Source organism: Alligator mississippiensis, chromosome 5 (genome assembly GCF_030867095.1).
Source record: "Alligator mississippiensis isolate rAllMis1 chromosome 5, rAllMis1, whole genome shotgun sequence".
NCBI classification, from domain to species: domain Eukaryota; kingdom Metazoa; phylum Chordata; order Crocodylia; family Alligatoridae; genus Alligator; species Alligator mississippiensis.
Window position 1 is genome coordinate 76,817,035 of NC_081828.1, and position 16,682 is coordinate 76,833,716.

The 16,682-nt window shown below is 45.6% G+C and overlaps 1 protein-coding gene and 1 long non-coding RNA gene across 4 annotated transcripts in view; one reads left to right on the plus strand and one right to left on the minus strand.

The window, feature by feature from the left end:
• Positions 1-5,072, plus strand: part of LOC109282772 (uncharacterized) — a 38,797-nt gene extending 33,725 nt beyond the window's left edge. Inside the window, exon 4 of the long non-coding RNA XR_009462475.1 lies at positions 4,288-5,072. This is a non-coding gene — a long non-coding RNA (uncharacterized LOC109282772). The remainder of the gene's footprint in view (positions 1-4,287) is intronic.
• The window catches only part of EPB41L4B (erythrocyte membrane protein band 4.1 like 4B), a 303,377-nt gene that overhangs the window by 93,484 nt on the left and 193,211 nt on the right, over positions 1-16,682 (minus strand). For all 3 annotated transcript variants that reach the window (XM_059728506.1, XM_059728508.1, XM_059728507.1), the window contains exon 18: positions 9,392-9,514. In XM_059728506.1, coding sequence (XP_059584489.1) covers positions 9,392-9,514 — 123 coding nt within the window. The remainder of the gene's footprint in view (positions 1-9,391; positions 9,515-16,682) is intronic.

The window sequence follows — 16,682 nt, forward strand, 5'->3', positions numbered from 1 at the left end:
ATTCTATAGAGGGGAGCTTAGGAGTAGAGAGATTTACCCTAGGTAAGCCAGGAAGCCTACAATGGAGATGGGAATTAAACCTGGGATTCTTAAAACTGAGGCAACACCCAAACTGTCAGAGCATCATTCTTATGCAGTCATTGCTATATATGTTTTTTCAGCAACATGCATTGCTGCTGTTGCACTATGAAGATCCACATCCCCCTACAAGTTTATAATATCATAAGGAGATGCCTTATGGGGCCCAGAAGAACCATGACTGCATATGCAAATCACCCTGACTGCAAATCACCCTGGCTAAGCTTTAGGAAAAATATGTATACACTGGGCAAGAGGGGATCCCTAGCACATTTACTTTTGTTCTCTGACACCTATTTATAATTTACAGTGTAACCACAGCAAAGGAACATAATTATTATATACATGGAAAAAACAGCTCAGGAGGCTGTAACTTGGAAAGCTTCACATTGAGGAATGCAGTCCTTAATAATGCTGTGCTAGTCAAGAGGCAGCACACAATGTTTGCATGTGCATAACTACTACTGAATATAATTGTAAGAATCATTGGGAGAAAATACAAGGAATATAGTGTGACATCCTTGGGAAAGAGACATAGAAAGGCTGAATGCAAATACAAAAATGGAGGGCAAGGAACTAGGCTTTTCAAACAGGAAATGTGCAATAGAGCACTGCTGACACAAAATCAGATTCAGTGGGAGAAGTGAATGCTTTTAAAAAAATTATAAAAAATTACAATGCCTGTTATTGAAATCTCAAGCATATAGAATAACCAGAATTTAACTGTCTTAAACTGCCATGGTTGCGATTACACTAGTTGCAATTTAACTGCAGCGAAAGCTCTTCCAGGGAACAATGAGATCCACAAAGCTGATTGTTGTCAGAAAATTCTTTGAAGGGCAAGTTGACTTAACAGGTTATTGTAAAATGATACAAAGCAGTGGCATGATCTGTATGCAACAAAGATTAAATACATAACTAATTGTTAATGACAAGATTCATTACCAATCTCCGTCTCTCCCCTTTCTGTTGCTCCCATGGAGTTTTATTCTATTACTCTTATGAAGGGCAACATTATTTTTATTCTACTAACTATATTTCTAGTGAACTCCATAAGAATCTCTTAAATTTCATAAAGGTTTACCTTTCATGGGACATTATGTAATCTATTCTACTGTGCCATCTATCAATTCATCTATCTAATACAGCTTCTTTCTCTGCATTGTGGGTGTGTACAGAAGTTGCTTTTTTGCCATTTAAAGCGCTTTATTGCCCTGACTTAACAGAAGTGCATGTCTTTATAGCACTTTAAAAATAGGTACAGTGCTTTAGAGGTGCAGACAGAAGTGCAGATCCCAGATGCAACTCAGAACAATTTTTGCAAAGTGCTCTTTGTTACAATGTTACTCCAAACCAAACAGAGGTTCACTGTTGGTTCTGAGGGAAGGAGAATCTAGCTGCTGCAGGGAGCCTGCAGCCAGGTTTCCATTGCAATGGCCAGGGCTCTCGGCCAGTGCTGGCTGTTTTCAGAATGGGAGGGGGAAAAGGGAGCAGAGGGAGCTCATTCCTGGGGATCCCCAGCTGGTGCTGAAAGGCAAGGTGGGTGAATTGAAGCACCCCCAACTCAGGGGGGCTTCAATACTTCCCCCCCCCCCGCCATTGCGGGGGCTGAAAAACACCTAGACTGAACTCTTTCTGCGTCCTTTCCCCCCCCTCCCCCCATCTCGAAACATTGACAATTGTAACTTGTGTCAAGCTCTGCAGACACAAGTTACAAAAGTCGCTACATTTTGAAACATCTTAACTTGATACCTCATGCAATGATGGGTCAAATTTTCACCTGACTGGCCATTTTTAAGCTGTTTGCAGCCATGTACTTGTGTTTGGTCATGGCTATAAACTGCTTTCTGTGGCCAGATTGGGCAAAAATTGTGACTTCTGTCTGCACCCTAACTTAACCCTTGTTAAATGAGGTATTCAAGTTTGAAGTGCTGTATTTTACAGCACTTTAGCAACCTACAGCACTTTACAGAACTTGTTTGCTGCTCAAATTTTTGGTGATTTGGTCAGTAATCCATGGGCTTTTCAAGCTTGGTTAGTGCTCCCCAGTTTCCAGGAGCTTGGCTCACTCTGCAGCCAGAAGGGCTGGCTCTGTGCTAGAAGCCTCCAGGACCTGTGAAGCTCCTGCTACCCCAGAAGACCGGTGGGTGCCTGGCAGGGCTTGCAGGCAGGGCAGGTTCTGGGTTGGGCAGTGCTGAGGGGAAAGAGGTTAGTTCAGTTCTATGCAGCCCAGGCAGGAAGGAAGTGTTGGTGCCAGCTGCATGCCATCCTGCCTGGCTGGGGACCCACTCCCTCCTGGTATGGTGTGGTTGGGAAGGGCCTCTGTAGTCCTGGATGAGTCAGGGACGCATGGGAGCTTGGCATGCGTGTGTGTGTGGGGGGGGGGGGGGGATGGGGAACTCATCAAACACCCACAGACCACAGAGCCCCAGAGCAGCTGCAGCTGGGAGCCTGGCACAGCACACAGCACCTGGGACACACACAAGCATGCCCCCTCTCCCCCCCAAGACCCTATATGCTTAGGGTCCAGAGGCTTGGAGTAGGGCTGGGCAAAAGCTGCTGCCCAGTCTTGTGGCTCACTCCAATGGGGGACAGGTCACAGGTGGGACACCCTGAGACCCTGCATAGTTGGAGACCAGATGCCTGGAGCTGGGCTGTCAGCCTACTGCCTGGCCTGTGGTAGAAGCAGTGCTCACATCCAGTCATATGGCAGGGGAGGGGGGCAGGGAGGATGAGAAGCTGAGTGACAGCTTCTCATCCCAGCTCCACCTTGTCTGCTGGTCTGCTGCTGCCTGCAGTCTCCTGCAGCCCCAGGAGGCTGCAGAGCACCCCCTGCCTCCTAGCTTAGAAAGTGCAGGAAGGCTCAGTGCCCCCCTTCCTCCCCTACCAAACACTACACTTCTATCATGTTTAAGAGCACTGTAACTTTATAGTGCTATAAAAAGTGTACTAAATTACAGCACCATTAAACATGTATGCAGCACTTCTGTACACACCCTGTATCATCTATTACTTGTTAGTAACCACATCGTGTGACTACTTTTTGGTCCTCATGAAACACAATTTACTGGTGGTGAATGTTTTTTTTTTTAACACATAAAAATATAATATGAAATTGTTAAATGAAACCTGAGTAATTGGAATAATTAAGTTACTTACCAGGACCAGGCTGGAGGTCTTTAAATTGTATCATCTACACGCACATTCTCATTGAGTCTCTCATTCCCTGAGCCTTTGATTGGAGACTTTTTGTTTTAGTCATACCCATAGAGTGTGTTCTAGCCCCCACCTTCCCAGACTGAGGGGATAAGGGTGGTGTGTGCTTCCTAGTTCCAGTTATCTTTCAGTTTCAGTCTTACACTGTACGACTCAAAGAAGAGGAAGAAGAGGATAGATATAACTGCACATGTGGACAATCTCAAAGAACTCCAGCTACTGTGAAGTAACTTTGTTCTCTCTTGAGTAATTGTCCACTTACATGTTTATGCTACAGGTGACTTCAAAATATTGGCCACCTATACCTGGAGGTAGGGCCCAGAGTCCCTTAGGTCATGGCTGTCCAATTTCTGGAAAGTGGGGGACTGCATACTCCATGGGCCACAGGCTCCTAGGATGCATGCAGAAGAGGCTGCATGTGCGGTGGGCCTTCCTCGGTACCCCTGACAGTCTGCCCCTCTCTCACCAGCTCCTCTGCCAGTGGCACACAGATGGCCTGGCTCCCCTCTCTGTGGCAGTGCATGGGGTACAGGTATTACAGAGCCCTCCCTTGGTCCCCTCCCATTGCAATGCCCCAGTCCCAGGACTAAAAGGAGGAATCAGAAGCTGGAAGAGAGTAGCGAAGCCTGGAGAACTTGAAGCCATAGCAGCAGAAGTGATGACAGCCATGGATGACTGAGAGCCTGTTGGCCATGTATCAGCCCCTTTCAGGCCACATATGACCCCAGCGGCTACCAATTGGACAGCCCTGCTGTAGGTGAACAACTAAAGGACTGCCCAACTAAATGCTCTGTCCTCAAGGCTTCTGTAATTGCAAAGTGTTTAGTAAAGGTGTTTATGAACTCCGGGTGGCTGCCTTGCAGATTTCACCTATGGGCTGAGTACAGACATTCAAAAAGCCGAAGCTTGAATTGATTCAATCTTTGCAGGTTAGTCTAAACTGCGCAGACTGAACCAGGAAGCAAGTGAATAAACATTCATTTTTTATTCCAGAAATGCAGCCGCGTGCCTGCAGTGGCTCAGGCTAGAAGATACAGCAAGCCCTCCCTTCCCTTCAGCAGTGGCTGGTGTCAGGAGGTGATGTGACTCCACCAGACTGTTGTTTGGGACATTAAGTGACATGACTACCAGTGAGTGACATTCGGTGATGCAGTGGCGGAGGAATGTGACCTTAATATGCACTATCATGCGGACAGTGTGTGATCAATAGTAGCCTAACCAATCAGAAGTTGCCCCTAGAGCGTGACTGGCCGGACCAGCATGCTGAGGCCTCCAGAATGTTCCATCAAGGGGGGACCCTGATTGGCTAGGGAGTCTACAAAGGGGACTGTGCGCCTCAGCATAGGGTCCCCAGACGCTCCTGAACTCAGGAAGACAGTCTGATCACCTGTCTTGTCTGGACAGACCCCTAGGCTAGCTAGATTCCTAGCATAGGCTACCACAGCTTATAGCTAGACCACGCGCTATCCGGAACGCCCTGTGTGTTGCCCAACTAGGCATCATACTTGTACTGATAGTATTTTCAGCTGCAGTCGACCTTCACAATTACACCTTGCTTGTTACTCGCCGCTACCCATCATCTGTTTGTTCTCTGCACCACGTCGTCTGTGTCCACCTGCTACTGTAAATAGTCTTTGTAATTAGTTCCTGTATTCATGAAGTTGATTCAACTCGTTAATCATCTTGTTGGTTTGTAAGTAGACTTATGAATTTTCTTCACCTACTAGTTGTCGCGCTTTTTTCCTCTCTCACACTTGGAATCCCCGAGCGTGTCTGGGTTGGGGTCACTACTCAGTGCCCCACTCCACACTCAACTGAGGCCATTTTCCAAACACCATCCTTGAATTATGGCCCACAGCTGGAAGGCTGGAAGAGAAGCAGGAAGAGAAGCCATGCTGGCTTTTCCCCCCTCTGCTCGAGCAAAGGGGACAGAGGTGGGGGCGTGGTCAGACGCCAGCCCCAGGCTGGCCCGCTGAGGGAAGGGAGGGGTTTAAACTGGCCACTGGAGTGGGGGTATAAACTTCCTGCAAGGTTTAACCCCCCGTCCCTCCCCTCCACCTCAGCATGCCGGCCCAGGGTCAGCATCTGTCCATGCCCTTGCCTCCTCTGCTCAGGTGGGAGCAGTGGAAAAGCCTGGCAGGGGCAGCTGCACCGCTGGCCAGGCAGACCCCTGCTGGGGACCTATGCCAGTGGGCGAGGGGCTTTAAACCCCTCTCCCTCCCTCCCCTCTGCCTCTGTGTGCTGGCCTGGGGCTGGGACTGGCCATGCCCCTGCCTCCTCCACTCAAGCAGCAAGTGACAGGAAAAGCCTGTGAGCAGCTGCTCTGCTCCCACCAGGCAGATCTGGCTGTGATCCTGAGCAGGATTTCCCACTTCCACTCCCACCCCCTTCTCAGCCAGCAGGAGCTGGCTGAGATTGTGGTAGGGAGCACAGGGGTGCGGATAACCCTGCTCCACTGAAGCAGACAGCCCAGCCCAGGGCTGCAAAGCATCCTGGGATGCAGGGGGACTATTAATTAACTTCCACCAGGAAGGAGTCTGGGACAGAAGTTCTATAAATGGATTTGACCTGAATCCGTTAAGTCTGATACTACTTTTAACCAGGTTTATCTTAAGCCAGTTTTGGCCATTTTGAAAGCGGTTTATGTGCACAGAACTTCTGTTCTGCTACAGGTTTAAACCAGTTTCTGTCCACTTAAACTGGTTTGTGTGCAACTTTTATCCTTAGCCATGGAGCTAAATCTGTAGAAGTGGTATGGGCTCTACTAGGATGACCAAAAATTAGAGAGAGGGCTCTACGTTAGCAGTCTCATAGTTTAACTTCATGGAGGCCTTCAAAATGGACAATCTCTGGGATGATATTAAACTGCCTTTAGAGACTTTTGGTCCTGTTTAGGTAATAGGTCAAATTTCTCTTGATGTCAAACAAGTATAGAGAGAACTCGTTTCTAGAGGTGTAGGGAAGAACACTGGTGAATTGATGTGTTGGCTCAGCTGGGATTCAGATACCACGTGAGGTAGAAACTTCAGGAAGGTCTCTCAAGGTCACTTTATCTGGATAGAAGGTAACGAAGAGGAGGGATCCACCATAAAGGCTTAGATCTCGCCCACTTTTCTGGCCAAGGCAATCATAGTCGCAATGTCCTTTTCATGGACAGAACAAGTAATGAACAAGTTGTCACTGGCAACTTTGGCCATTGGCAAATGACCATCCCACCAAAGACACAAAGACCAGGTTCCTGGTCCCATTGTGGGATAGAGTTATTTGTGAGGAAACAATTTAGCCAACTTCTAGAAGACTCTGAGAGCAACTGGGTGAGAACACACAAGTCAACCCTCAGTCAGTGAGTGATAAGCTAGCAAGTGAATTTTAACCGAATTCCTGGACAGATTAGCACAAAGGTGCTCCAGTATGTCAGAAATGGAAGAATGGTCAGGAGAAATGGTCTTTGACCAATACCAACCAGAGAATATAGTCCATTTTATCAGGTAGGTACATCTAGGTAGAGTCCTTCCTGAATGGCCCTGATGAGCAAAATTTTATTTCTCTGCTATTGAGACCCATTCAGAATTTGCGCTATTAAACAAAGGAGGTTCAAGTTCAAGTGAAACACTTCCATCTGTCTAGCATCACCGGGTCCAGAACCAAAAGTAATACCCCTGGAGACCTTCATCAACAGCAGCAGGAGGACCTGATACCAAAAATATGCCCAAGCAGAATCAGAGGCAGGAAGATGTACAGGAGACCACAGATGCCCAGAAACACATCTGGCATGAAGCCAGAGCTGAGACCTTCTCTGGAAAAAAAGATCTGAAAATTACTGCAGACTTCAGTAGCAAATACGTGTCTCTCAGAGTAACCACAATCAGCAAAGATCACCTGAAGGATGAAACTTTTGAGGTCTTGCTCTCAGTGAATGGAAAAGACTCTGCTGAGGTGATCTGTCACAGAGCTCTGGAGGACTGGTAAGTGAACTACTACCAAGGGTGAATTGTTTCCCTGCACAGGGAGGAAAATCTTGTGTTGCCTTGTCTGTTGATGTAAAGCATGGCCATGTAAAAAATGAAGAAAATCCTTGTAAGTCCTCTACCACCTGGAGCTCCAACATACCCATATGGAGCTTTCACTTATTTGGCATCCAGATACATTGCCCTTGGAGGTTGTCTGTAAGTGCTCCTCAACCTAGTAAAGGCATCTGATGATAGTTACAGAACAGGAAGCAGGGTGGAAAGATACTCCCCGCCCCCCGCCCCCCCCCCGCCCACATTGCTCATTCCCACCATAATGAAGGGAATTGTCACAGTCATGATAAGAGGGAGTGCCTCCTCGGCTTCTATAGTCCTGAGGTCATATCTGTCATGCAGTGTCACAAAGATGACAAAGGCCAAGGATAGAATGGTGATAATATTTCACTGACAGGAAAAGCTATTCCAGAAGCTGGAAATGTCCCTGCCAGAGGTAAACCTTTGACTTTATAGAGTCTTGGAGGATTTGATGAACTCAAACCTTCGGGCTGAGGTTAACAGTGACTTCTGTAAACTGAACGTTAGGCCCAAGGAACAAGAGAGCCTGGAGGTTAATAAGAGGTCTTTGAGAAAAGAATGCTCCTAAACAGCAGAGCCACATGGCTTAACTAGAATAAAAATCAAGATCAAGGTGGGGGAAGTAGACAAAGGTGCCAAAACCTAGCTTTAATACCTTTCCTATGCACTCCCAAAACAAAATAAAGGCATGGAAGGGATGTGGGGCAAAGTCAAGCAACAAAGAAATAATACACAATAGGGCTGTGCAAAGCTTTGGTCCCTGATTTGATTCGGTGGAGATTTGGCCCGATTCGGTGGCCGAATCTCCAAATCAAATCAGAGGGCCCTTTAATCTCTCTGAATCAAATTGGAACCCTCCGAAGCAATTCAGAAAGATTTGTAAAGATTTGGCAAGTCAGACATAGACACAGCTTTAAATGTTTTTTCTACATACCTCTAGGTAGCAGGTGGCTTGTGAATGTGCGATGCTGGGGCGCATGGAGCATCTCACACTATCGCAGGGGGGCTCCCCAGTAAGCTCAGCAGTAGACCCAGAAGTGGACCAGAAGCACTTCTGGTCCACTTCCAGGTCCACTGGAGAGCCAGCTGAAGGGCCCCCCCCCCCGGCCTCCCCGGCTCAGCGACTGGTGCCTCCTGGGTCTGGGGGGGCACCCAGGGTCCCTCTGTGGCTGATTGCTGAGCTGGGGGGGCAGGGCACGGGTTTGTCGCTGAGCACGCTTCTGAGTTTGCGGCTGGGAACACCCGGGGGGGGGGGGTGAGCTACTGTGGGATGCTCCATCCACCCCACCATCGCAGCGTTCATGAGCCATGCTGGTACCTTGAGGTATGTAGAAAAAACATTCAAAGCTGTGTCTGGCCAAATCGCTGATCCTCTGAATCAGCATTGAAGCTTCAGATTCAGATTTAGTCAAACTGAATCAGGAACAGTGATCCAAATCAATTAATTGAATCACTGTCCCCGATTCAGGCCAAATCTGAATCGAATAGGGCCCATTTTGCACACTCCTAATAAATAAAAGCAAGACACCAGAAAGCTAAGGATTTGAACAGAAAGTCAGCTTCCATGCCATAAAAATGCATTGCAAGTAACATATAGGCACCTGAGAGGAACTGAAGAGCAGATGTGGGCAGTGTCCTTTATCCCTTCAAGATAAGAGGGTTGTGAAGTGGGAAGAGTGCACACTACAAATACTGTGTCAAGGCAAAAGTGTCCATTCAAAGATTTAGAGTGAGAAACGCACATTGTGCAAATGGATATTTGGATAATTACTCAGAGGAGAAGTTGAGGTTTGACTGTTTTGCCCTCCCTGGTCCCTGTTAAACAAGTCAGTCAGAAAAAAATATCAAACATCCACAATAATAACTGCAATGAATAGTTAGGATAATTTCTGGCTGCCTTTGAAAAATCCTAGAGTAAGTCATGTCAATGTGGATACTCAAGGGAGATGAGATCACACACTTCCCAGAGAAACACCAATCTGGGAAACGTGGCATTATCCCAGACATGCTACTACACCTCTGTACTAGAGAAGGTAGATTATAGTGTAGTTTACCTGGGTACCAACTCTAAAAGCAGCTTCTACTTGAGCTTTAAGGATGTTACATTTCATATGATCAGATACAGAAGGTGACACTGGGGGATGAAGACTCTTTTCAGAAACTTTCTTGTCTTCACTCTGTGATAAATATAAAAGACAACACAGAGATACATATTAGAGAATAAATCAACAAAATAATTAGCAAAAATTTTACTTAGTAGAAGTATCTGATGAGCAAAAACATTCAAAGATGAAACAACTTGATTTTATTACCAAGATAATAAAGGCCTGCGGGAAAATGTGGCATTGCTGGGTATCCAAAGACTGATATACAGCATTAAAAATACGGGGAAATACCCGGGCCTTCAGGTATCCTTTAAAATCTGAAATTAAGTTGAAAAATAGAACAAGAAATCTGTATTCCCTGCCTGAACCCAGGCAAATATGCTTGTAGGTGAAAGAGTTCAATATTCTGGGTGTGGATACACAAAGGCTTGGAGCCCTTTCAAAAGGGGAACATTTTAAAAGGGCAGCAGCTGGTATATTATAATTGTTATGTGCAAATGAGTAGAGAAAGATTCAAATGCAGCAAACCTGCTCCAGCTTTAACCCTGGATGGAGGAATATTAAATTGGAGCTGTTTGTTGCATTTGAATAGAATCATAGAAAAAAATTCTCAGCTTATTCACGCATAACAGTTTGGGTACATACAGAAAACTTGAACCATTCCAAGAATGTCACTGATTGGGAACCATTCCACAATTATCCCTGGACAGAAGTGTCCACACACACACTGCTAAGGGCCCTAAGTAGAACCCTTACCTTTTAGGGATTACATTGCTACCAAAATACCACCAGTACCCAGACCATCATGCCTTCCAAGGATCAGTGCACCGAGTTTCACCCAGTGTCCTTTAGAGGGGGAAGATTTGGATTGGGAATAGGGGGTGGAGTTGAAGGGTTGCAGGGTGCTGGGGGCTTTGTAAACCCCTGCTTGAGGCTCCCCCAAGAACTCCCCAGCTTTCCCAGCCACTCAAGTGCCTTGCATTGCCAACAATTGCGCGGAGATATGTGTGTAGGGCAGAACTTGCAGAACAGGAGTGGCTGCAAGAGTGCAGCAGAGGGTGAGGAACAATAAACAGCTAATGAGCTAATTCACTTTACACTGAGCATGGGATTGACAGCCATGATCTTCTATTAAGTGCCCATAGTCCATTGTGCAATGGCTGTTTCCCCCACCCAGCAACTGACAGGTGTTTACTGTTGCAGGCACAACTAGCCACTTAACACAAGTTGGAGGCCAAACTACCACCCCCATGTTCTCCCCACCATCCCTCTTGAACCTGGCTACTCCCCTCACCCCAAATAAGTCTAGGAACCCCACCTCGGGTCTCTAGCAGGGAAGTGAAACTGAGACAGAGGCTTTCTGCTTCCCACCCCTGCAGACTGTGGTCTCGATAGGCAAAAGATCTTTGGGTAGTTAAGTCCTGGCTGCATCCCAGAGCAGTCCCATTGCCCTGCATTGTTTTTGGGAGAGGGGAGGGGGGCCGGTGTTGAGGAGCAGAGCAGTTTGTATTGCCTGAAGGACTCACTAGACATTAGGCACAGAATACTCTGTGTCTGCACATAACATTGAACCAGTTCAAGGAGAACCAGTTCAGAATAGTACTTATTTTCCTGGTGTGCTTTTAAAACATTCTAGAAAGTTTAAACTGATCTAAAGTGGCAAGCATGTCTAGAGGTGCAGACGGAAGTGACAATTTTCACCTGATCTGGCCCCTGAAAGTGTCCCACAGCTGTAACCAAACAAGTGCATGGCTGCAGAGCATTTTAAAAGGGCTTGATACCCTGGCAATCTGAACTGGACTTTGAGGGACTGCTGCCACCACTCCAAAGTGGAGCACCTTCATTAACTTCTGTCTGTGTGCACCAGGAGAAGGGCTCAGCTGATGTAGCCTAGCACTGCTCCCGGCACTGTTTTCAGAAGGGGGCGGGGGGGCGGGAGCAGACGAGCCTCGTTCTGGGGGTTGCCCAACTGGCGCTGGAGGGTGGGGAGAGAGGATTGCAGCCCCCCACCTTAGTGGGGGGGCTCCAATCCACCCATCCCACTCCAGAGTAGCTGGGGAAACCCCAGAACAGACCTCCCTCCCCTGTCTTCTCCCCCTGCCATCCTGAGACAGAATGGGAACTAGGAGAGGGGGGAGAGATGCAGCTTGTCTCCCTGGATCTTGGAGCTCAATCCCCCACTGCAGCTAATGTCTGTTGAGTAGGGAGGACTGGTCTAACTCTTGGTACTTTCTCTGAATCACCATGAGTTAGACCCAAAGTGCCATGAGTTAGATATAGAAGCTGCACTTCTGTCTGCATCTTTGGGGTTTAAAATCTATTTAGAATAGTCTAAGTGTTACATACATCTGTCCTTTGAGCATACTAGTTGCCCTTATGAAATGTTCACATTTTGTAAGGGGTCCAAGCATTCATAGGTCCACACATTAAATTAACGCTCCCCTATACCATTTTAACCCTGCAAAGGGCTGTGAAGTAAATGAAACATAATTTAAAGGCGCAATCAAGAACCTTCGTATTATCCAAATAATATAAACTGAAGTCCCTTTAATTGAGAATCGGGCCCATAGTCTTTGCTTACAGATCTCTTTGGATTCTTTTCTGTCAGAGAGACCAGAACAATCCAAGATGCTTATCTGACTCTTCTTTCCATTCATCCTGATCCACCCTGTAACATGTCATTTTACAAAGACGAACAATTTTTCAGCCCTCAATCTGAGAAATCTAGAGCAGGACACCCAGCATAGGTTTTCTTTGCAGATTATGGTAATTTGATATCCTATTTAAGAGAAACCTAATTTTTTTTTTTTTTTTGCCTGGAGTAAACATTAGAACACAGGTAGGCAACATTTTTTGGTCAGAGTGCCGAAAAAACCACAATGTCTACTCTGGAAGGTGCCAGAGCGCAGGCATGCTGGAGCCCAAAGCAGCTGTTTGCAGCCTCCTGTCTGCAGCCAGCCCACGAAGCCCAGTCTGCTTGCAGCAGGGCTTGCAGCCTCCCAGCTGCCTGCTGGGAGCAGCCTGGGCTCCGTGGCTGGCAGCAGCTGCTTGGAGCCTGGACTGGCAGTGCGCCGAACAAAATGGCCTTGCGTGCCATGCTCGGCATGCGTGTCAGGGGTTGCTGACCCCTACATCAGAAGAATAACAAGAGCCAGCAGAAGCAAAAGATCCAACCTAGAAGTACTTGCATGAATAACAAGGAGCAAGTCTCTCTCCAGGCTAATACAGGCATAGTTAAAGCAATCAGACTGGGTAGGTGTGACTGGGGCAGACTCAGTGGAATAGGGAGGTGCAGTCACACCCACCTTTTAATTCCTGCTCCACCCAAATGTTAAAACCATCTACCTGACAGGAGCAGGAAGGAGTTGATTGATTTCTTGACTCATTAAAATCTACCTGATCCCTGCTAATTTGTCTTCACTTCACAGGTGTCAATGACACTTTCTCCTTTCACTAGTCAAACTATTCTTTCTTTTGCAATGTTGCTGTCTGTTAGCCATTCTTGGTAATGTGTCTATTCTATTTCCCAGCCTGGCAGACTGTTTTTTAGCTCTAGCTAAAGACCTTAACTCAGATGTAGAAGTGACTGATACTGAAGTATTGGAGGCACTGTCAAAACACACAAGACTCAGTTTTGTTCTATGAATCCGAATAAGAGACATACATTTCATTATAATGACTACAGGACTAATGCAACAATATCCTTTGATTCCTTTTTTTTTTTTTGCCTAGTTTGTGTTTTTAGACTTTACATATAATCTAGAAAATTAGTGCACATTCCAATAAAGTTATATTTGTTTTTGCTTTAATCTTAAACTGAATAATACAGTGCTAGTCCCTACCATATTAGTAAATCTTTAACTGGAGAAAAATGTGTTGTGTTACATGTGATTATGCACCACTCCATCTGTGGCCTCCTTTTCAAAATCCTAAGTCCACCCATGGGTGTGACAGGCCTTATACCAGCATGTCATAACATTTGATACATTGTAAAGAAAGTCTGGAGCAGTGGTACAGCTACTCCTTGCTTAACGTTATAGTTATGTGCTTGAAAAATGCGACTTTAAGCAAAAGGATGTTAAACGAATGCAGTTATATCACAATAGTTACTTACTAGCAGGTGGCAGCCAAATGTTATAACCTAACATTGCACTACTTTAAATGAGTATGTTCTCGAATAGATCAGTGACGTAATAACAAAACACCACTAACCAGGACAACCTTAAGTGAGGAGTGCCTGTATTAGAAAGGTTAATTCTATGCTCCCATCGTCTCACTGGAATTTAGGTGTGAACAATAGTCTGAGTACATCATTGACACCTGTGGGAAATGAATGTCAAATGCTACTGTTCTAGCTGGATGGTATTTCATGTCTGTTTTGCACCACTTCAGCCCAGGTGTAAACAATGATAAGATAGAAGGCACTAGAAAAAAATCAGGTCTAAAATAGCACTCTAGGTCTCCTCTGACAACTCAAGCCTGAGATTTCACAGGTGAATTTAGAGACTTTGCCTTTACCTCTTTTAACTACAGAAGCCATCTTACTTATTTTTCCTTGTGCCACGACTGTGGCATTTCACTGTCTAATGGCCACCAAAATCTTGTTTGTTCGTGTCACTGATTCAAAACATTTCATACAATATAGCATGCCTAAATCCTGGACACATTTTCTGCAAGTAGAAAAAACAAGCAATGCAGTTATTTTGCCTTCTGCAGGCATTCTGTGAATACCCTGAAAGAACACAGACTTGGCAGAACTCTACTGAGACTGCATAATATTTTCTTTGTGTAAGCGAAATTAGTCTTTGTAGCCTTCTGGATCCAACTGCTGTAGCTTCCAGGTATACCTTTGAACAACTGTCTATTATAGTAATATTCAGCACTATTTCCTTCTTTTATTTGGTACTCGTGTTACTCAGTCTTAGAATACTATTTTTTGACCCACATCTAATATTGTTAATCCTGTATTTACTGGACATTGCACTTCATCCTTTTGATTTTCAACCTAAAGAAAAATACTCAAAACAAACAAACAACAAACCCCCCAAAATACTGCTTATGGCTGGAGCAACATACAAAACTGTAGATCCATGTTCACAGACTTCCACAACTTGGCAACCATTAGCTGTATCTGGGGTCTCCAATGATATTTTCACAGAGGGCAGGGTCATCCCCTGTTTTTCCTCCTCTACACAGTCTACCCACACCATGGGTCAAAGTAAGAGCAAGGTGACAGCTTTAAGGAGCTTCAAATCCACCTCTTGCACAGATGAACAGAGACTCCCTACTTCACTCCACCCCACCAGTTAGTTCATCTGGTTCACACAGGAAGCAGTCATCTGTTTCTGCCATGGTGGCACGTTCCTTTAAGCTTGCCCATAGTAAATACATTGTACTCTACTTTTCTCAGGTCATACTATGCCACTACAACCTAACCTAGGGGTTTCAAAATCATCTTGCCCAGAGGTGCAGGGCTGGTTTATGGGCTGGATTGAGCCCACAGATCTAATGTGCAGGGCCAGACTGGTTGCAGGTGTGCAGCATGTGCCCCAGACCAGCCCTGTATGCAACACTGCAGTACACGACCCAGACCAGCCATATGCACAGGATGTGCCAGGCCAGCTTTACACACTTAATGCAGCATGCAGGGCTGGGGTCAACGCATGCTGCATGTGGCACGTGGAGCCAGTCCAAGACCCACAGGCAGCACCATGGGCCGCACCAGATCTTTGATGCCCCTGATCTAACTGATACTTGCTGTCACCTAAAACACATTGAAAGTTAGAAATTTCCTGCCAGTCTGGAGCAGCAATGACAGATTTTTCTGCTGTTATTTAGGCTATTAATTTCTGTACACAGAAGCTGTTTAGTCAAAACCATTATACAAGTTATTTTATTGAAGCCTTTGTTCTCCCTCCATGCTGAAACAAGTTGCCCTGTAACTTGTGTATCATCTCACTATTTTAGATTACTAACGCTTTTTGGTATCTGTTTCTGTTCATATAGTTCTCTGAAGATGTGTCAAAGGGAACTGAAGCACTGGTGTACTTCTATGCCTCTGAGCATTCTTGAAACCTAAAGTATGTAATTAAAAAACTATGCCAACTGATTAAAATAGAGGAAAGCAAGTAATAGGTGAAACAACTTTTTGCTGCAATTTGGATGTTTTTTCCTATTGCTTTTTCTCTGTGCACACTCTCGCCAAGTGACCCCCCCAACCCCTCCCCCCCCCCAAAACCCAACCCAGCCAAACAAAACAATAAGAACTATGCCTTTGACTTGGTTAAAAACATTGTATTAATATTAAAAACCTAAATGATGGCAGGGTTAAGGCAGATAATTATGTTTACAGGATGTTATACCATCCTGAGCTCTTTCACTGATATATACATGGGGTCAATTTCTACCATTTTTCAGCAGTACCTGAGTTTTGAATTAGACTTGTTAAAAGAAACAGTGTTACTCAGTAGCCAAAAAGGGTTCTTTGGGTAAATGTGATATCTTCTATTAGACCAACTAAATTGTTGGAAAAATTGTTCTTTGCAAGCTTTTGGGCACAAACACCCTTCTTCAGGCCTAGGGAGACTGACTCTGCCTCAGGAAGGGTGTTTGTGCCCAAAAGCTTGCAAAGAACATTTTTTTCCAACTATTTGGCTGGTGTAATAAAAGATAACATGTTCCCAAAGAACCTTGTGTGCCCATGTCCTTCGACTAACATGGCTACAGTCAACACTCAATAGCCAAGGCATTAATCAACATGAATAGGAAAGACAAAGTCAGAGTGTGAAGTCGTTCACTCTCTTCAGTACAGTGCAAACCACTTATAATGCCCACAGGTCAGGTGAATAGTTATTTATAGCACATATCTCAAGCCAGTTACCAAATTCTTTTAAGGCGCTGCTTACCATGAATTAAAGGTACCTACTTTTTCATCACTGTGCACTGGGCTGGTTCCTCCCTGTTAGCACATGTTTAAGGCTAATGATGATTCGCAGCCCAGGAAAAACAATTAATCAAGAAGCTGCTTAAGCCACTTGACTCTCCCCCTCCCCCTTCCCTCTGCCCAGTCATTGCTGCTTGGTGTAGTTTTGCTTAGCCTACTCTAGTAGACTTGCTTAGTCTTGCTTAGTCTACTCTACACCACAGATGTGGCAGAGAGGATTAGGTTATGGGGCCACAGGGGAGTTTTGAGCATGGGGGCTCTGCCCGGATCCTTCTCAGGGCCTCCAGTCTGTCAACC